The 5,237-nt window shown below is 46.5% G+C and overlaps 1 protein-coding gene across 1 annotated transcript; it reads left to right on the top strand.

Moving 5' to 3' along the window:
- Positions 1-3,891: 3,891 nt before the first annotated feature.
- Positions 3,892-4,993, top strand: SMIM26 (small integral membrane protein 26). The gene is made up of 2 exons (XM_036497171.2): positions 3,892-4,226; positions 4,732-4,993. Exons 1-2 carry the CDS (start codon positions 4,112-4,114, stop codon positions 4,917-4,919), a joined length of 303 nt encoding a protein of 100 aa, XP_036353064.1. The 5' UTR covers positions 3,892-4,111; the 3' UTR covers positions 4,920-4,993.
- The last annotated feature ends 244 nt before the right edge of the window (positions 4,994-5,237 follow it).

Genomic DNA, 5,237 nt, shown 5'->3' with positions numbered 1-5,237 from the left:
AGTTTGATTTTCTGAGAAGTGTGTGAGTGTTTTAACACTTTCATGAAGCATTTCCTGAAGTTAATACTCATTTACCACCTACATGTTAAGAAACCCAGGAAATTCAAAACACATGCGAGTGTATTGAGGCAGAGCTGCTGGAGACACCCCAACTCGAGTGCAGTGTGCCCAGCCAGGGAACCTCAGGCGTGGCTGCCAACATAAGCGGTTCCAGCAAAGTGACACCTGTTACCCTGGGCATCAAAGTCAGGGATCTGCATGATCCAAAAAAAGCACACTCCAAACAAAAGAGAACACCTTATTCTAAGAGTTATTAGAACAGATACCATCAGGCTTGCCTCCCTAATCTAGACCTCCTCCTCAGAGAGAACTTTGTTTTCTGTTTTTTCTTTTCTTTTTTTTAAAAATACTTATTTGCTTTTATTTTACAGAGAAAGGAGAGAGACAGAAAGATCTTCCATCTCCTGATTCACTCCCCAAGTGGTTGCTATGCCTAGAGCTGAGCTGATTCAGAGCCAGGAGCTTCTCCTGGGTCTCTCACTTGGACACAGGGTCCCAAGGCTTTGGGCCATCCTCGACTGCTTTCTCAGACCACAAGTAGAGAGCTGGAAGGGAAGTGGAGCAGCTGGGATACAAATGCACCCATATGGGATCCTGGCACATGCCACTAGGCTACTGTGCCAGACCTCCAATTTCTTTTTATTTATTTATTTATATTTGAAAGGCAGATTTATAGAGAGAAGGAGAGTCAGAGTTGTTCTGCTCACTGATTCACTCCAGGCACCTGGAGCTTCCTCTGGGACTCACATGTGTGGGTGGAGGGGCCTAAGGACTTGAGCCAGCCTCTGCTGGTTTTCCAGGCCTTGAGCAGAGAGAGTTGGATAGGAAGCAGAACAGCAGGGACATGAACCAGCACACATATAGGTTGTTGATGGTTAAGGTGGAGGATTAGGCTGTTGAGCCATCGTGCTGGACCCTAGAAATCCCATCTTGTTCTATGGAGTCTGTTCTTTATCTAGAGTTCACTGGTATTCCCTCTTAGTCTCAGGCTTTTGTTTTTGTAGGCTTGTTATATGGCTATTACCCAGGAATCTTTAGAATCCTGGGTTAGTCCCACTCTTCCTTTTATCCCTTAAGCCATATTGTCATCTCGAATGACTTTTCCAAAAAAAGGACCTTGGAGGGCTCGGCAGCGTGGCCTAGTGGCTAAGGTCCTCGCCTTGATCCCATATGGCCTCTGGTTCTAATCCCAGCAGTTCCACTTCCTCTCTATCTCTCCTCCTCTCAGTATATCTGACTTTGTAATAAAAATAAAATAAATGTTTAAAAAAAAAAAAAAGAAATACATCACCATGCTGGTTGCCTAGAACAAATACTTTAAAAAAAAAAAAAAAAGGACCTTGGAGGTAATGCGCTGGATCTAAGTATATTTATTAACAAGTCCTTTGTCTTCACACTCAGCAGCTTTGCTAGGTCCAAGTTTAGGCCCCAAATAATTTTCTCCCAAAACTTTATTTTTTGTTCACAAAAAATAAAGCACTGGGAGCACTGGGAATATAGCCAATATAGCCAATAGAAACTTCCTATTCTGGGGTTTATGTTTTCACTAGGAAAAACTGTCAAAAAAAAAAAAGTTTGAGGTAAATGGTGTGTCAGAGGTAATATGTGGAGGGGGAAACTGGAAACTCACTGACCACGTGTTAGACCATCTGGATGCATTCTGCTGTTGTCTGAAGCTGTATCTGCTAAAAAAACACAACATAGTGAAAAAAAACACAGCTAAAAAAGATTTAAAAGGGATAAAGAAAGGTGTATGCTGCCCCTTTGTCTCTGTGCTCAATGTTCTGGCTTTCCCTTCCTGAGTGGGGAACAGTTACGTTTTATTTCAAAAAGCTTTTATTTCCTGTGCGTTTGTGTAGAATTAGTTTCATTGTGGCAGCACAGTTTTTATTTGAGATCCTTCATGAAGAATACATAAATTGCAGCTGGCGCCATGGCTCAACAGGCTAATTCTGCATTTTCAAGTGCCGAAATCCCGTATTGGCGCCAATTTATTACTGGACGCTGCACTTCCCATCCAGCTCCCTGCCTGTGGCCTGGGAAAGCAGCTCAGGGTGATCCAGAGCCTTGGGACCCTATACTTGCACAGCAGACCTGGAAGAAGTTCTTGGCTCCCAACTTCGAATCAGCTCAGCTCTGGTTGTTGTATGGATGATCTTTTCCTCTCTGTCTCTCCTCCCTGTAAATCTTTCAAGTAAAAAAAAAATTTTTTTTTCAAGAAAAAAAAAATAGGCACATAAAGTGGTGTCAGAGGGCTGGTGTCGTGACCTAGCGGCTAGGATCCTCTCCTTGAACAAGCCAGGATCCCATCTGGGCACCGGTTCATATCCCAGCCACCCCACTTCCCATCCAGCTCTCTGCTTGTGGCCTGGGAAAGCAGTCAAGCATGACCCAAAGCCTTGGGATCCTGCACCCACATGGGAGACCTGGAAGAAGCTCCTGGCTCCTGGCTTCAGATTGATGCAGTTCCTGCCGCTGCGCTCACTTGGGGAGTGAATCACTGGATGGAAGATTTTCCTCTCTGTCTCGCCTTCTCTCTGTATATCTGACTGCAATAAAAATAAATAATTTTTTTTAAAAAGAAAGACAGTTTTGCAAAAAGATAACATTTTATGTTCCCACTAGTGAGTGTCTGTAGTTCCTCCAAATTCTTACAACTCCTGGTGTTCCTAACCCAAATTTAGCCATCCCAACAGGCATGTGGTTGTTTCACATTATAAAATGCTAAGATGCTGATTTTTTTTTTTTTTTTTTAAGATTTGCTTTATTTGAAAGGAAGAATGACAGAGAAAAAGAGATGTTCTAACTAAGGTCTGCTCTGTAAACATCCACAACAGCCAGGGCTGGGCCAGGCCCCAGGAGGCAGGAGCCCTGAGCTCTGTCTAGGTCTCCCCCGTGAGTGCCCGGGGCCCAAGCACTTGTTTGGTCATGCTGCCTCTGCAGGTGCATCAGCAGGAACCAGAACTGGCCCTCTTACATGGGACGCCAGCATTGTAGGCAACATAACACAGGCCCCCAAATACAGAAGTCACATTTGGTGATAACTCAGGCCCCTGTGTTTATTGGCCATATGTCTAGCTTACATTCCGTCCAAACGTGCTGCTTTCCAGTTGGGTTGCCTTTTTCTGATCCAATTGTAAGGACGCCTCCTATATCCTGGACATATGCATATTTTGCATATGCCTATGGCTCGTCTTTTCCTTGGCTGTAACTTCACAGGGGTAAAGTTTCACTTTCTAAAACACGCCATCATTTTTTTTTCTTTTTTTTTTTTGCTTTCTGTATCATTAGGAGTCTGTGCTTACCTCACAATGACAAAGATTCTCTGCTATGTTTGCTTCCTAGTTAATGTCTAAAGCTTTTTCATTTGAAGTCAGTGGTCCATTTAGAGTTCGTTTGTGTAGGTGTGGACTTCCGTAGGGCTGAAGATAGTCTTTTTTTTCATAGTTTGAGCCACGGGGGGTGGGGATGGGGCAGGCAGTGTCAGTGATGTCAGATGCGTTAGGAATGCAGAGCCAGGTGGAGGAAGAGGAGCTGAAAGGTGGGCGGGCCCACGGGGCGAAGGATCCAACGTCAATCAGGAGAAATGGGCGGGGACAGGAGTTAGGCATCAATGCTGGAGGCAAAGCAAAGGGACCCAGACCCCGGGGGAAGGACTGCTGGTAACCTTGGGGGGAATCCAACATCCACTCAGACATGCGCCCAGGAAGGAAAACACGGCAGAAGAAACGTTGAGGTTTAGATCTGAGAGCCGCCAAAAGGAGACGGAGTTGACCTTTTCAAACCCCATCTGAGCTTCGTTAAGCTGGCATAGTCATTTCCCAAATAGTAAGTGTTTGCCCAGAGAAGCTGTCATCTGGTGCCCATCACGTGGTAGGCAGGGTCTCCCTACCCACGTTAGCTTCCCTGGAGCCAGGGACTGCCACGTTTGGAACTACACTTCCCAAGATGCATCGGTGGCCGGCTTCCCGTTGGTTGCTGAGACGCGCTAGCCGGTAGTCCCGCCTCCTGCCGGGTCCTGGGAGGACAGAGGCCTTCCACCCGAGGCGACATGCAACCCAGGCAGGCAGCGTTCTGGTACCGGCGGATGTCTGTGGTCTACGCAGTGGGAGCCTGGACCGTGCTGGGCTCGGTGTATTTGCTTAACCGCAAGAGGAAGTTTGCAGGTAGGGCTCTCTGCCGGCACCTGCCCTTGAACCCGCACTGGTACAGGTGGTGGGGAGGTGTCTTGCGGGCTGTAAACCTCACGTTAATTCTGCAGAACCGTCAGTGGCCAGGTCAGACCTGAGCCAAGCCGGGACGAGCTAAAAGCAGGAGTCCCGTGGACAGGGCTGGGACCGTGGCCGCCTCCCACCTCCGAAAGCCGGAGCCCGGAGCGAGCTGGGAATCACACCTGGGCATCGCACCCGCTCAGCTGCACGCGTGCCCTCCCACACTGAGTCCGGTTCAAGAACACTTGTTGCACATAGCAATCAAAAGCTTACAGGACTTTCGGCAGCGAAGAAGTAGGAAAATCTTCCTGTTTTTTGGAACTTTGTAGAAACAAGGAGTTGGTTTGAGTGGGTGTTATGAAGTTATGGAAAACATTTTAATACGATAGTGGTTATGTTTATCTTTTTTAAAAAAATCTTTGATTTTCTATAATAAATCAGTTTTTTTTTTCTTTTTAAGATGATAAAGTGGAACCAAAGGAGGTCCCAGCACCAGAAGCTTCTTTTCCAACAAGCGAAATCTTGGAGCCTCCTAAAGGGTTTTACGTGGAAACGGCTATCACCTTTCACGAAGATTTTGTTCCAATCACTGAAAAAATCCTCAATTATTGGAAATCATGGACTGGTGGCCGTGGGCCAGGGTCATGACCCACTGCTGGACTCTGAAAACCAGAACTTGGGTTCAGCATTGAATCTTGATAAATGACTTGATTTCCAGTTTATGTTTGTGTAAAGTACCTACTGTAATTTTTCCATAAAAATTATTCTTACTCATTGGGTGGCATGGGTGTTCCCTCGAGAGACTGGACAGGGAGAGTTCCTCTGTATGTGCTAGAGTGGGAGGCTGACGTGGAACTGCACTCTAAGCCTCCATTGGCCAGTTTTTGGGAACTGGCGAGGGCCGCTCTGTGCTTGCATTAGACCCCGCCTTAGCGAGCCTCTTAAGGTTAGAGGCAGCACATCTCC

The sequence above is a fragment of the Ochotona princeps genome, chromosome 22 (assembly GCF_030435755.1).
Source record: "Ochotona princeps isolate mOchPri1 chromosome 22, mOchPri1.hap1, whole genome shotgun sequence".
In the NCBI taxonomy this organism is placed as follows: domain Eukaryota; kingdom Metazoa; phylum Chordata; class Mammalia; order Lagomorpha; family Ochotonidae; genus Ochotona; species Ochotona princeps.
Note: the sequence above shows the minus strand (reverse complement) of the source record. Positions and strands in the feature narration are given on the sequence as shown.

Excerpts from the sequence above, each read along its gene's own strand:
- SMIM26 (XM_036497171.2), top strand. The coding sequence starts at position 4,112 with ATGCAACCCAGGCAGGCAGCGTTCTGGTACCGGCGGATGTCTGTGGTC. Across the intron at positions 4,227-4,731 it reads CCGCAAGAGGAAGTTTGCAG|ATGATAAAGTGGAACCAAAG; the intron begins GTAGGGCTCTCT and ends TTTCTTTTTAAG.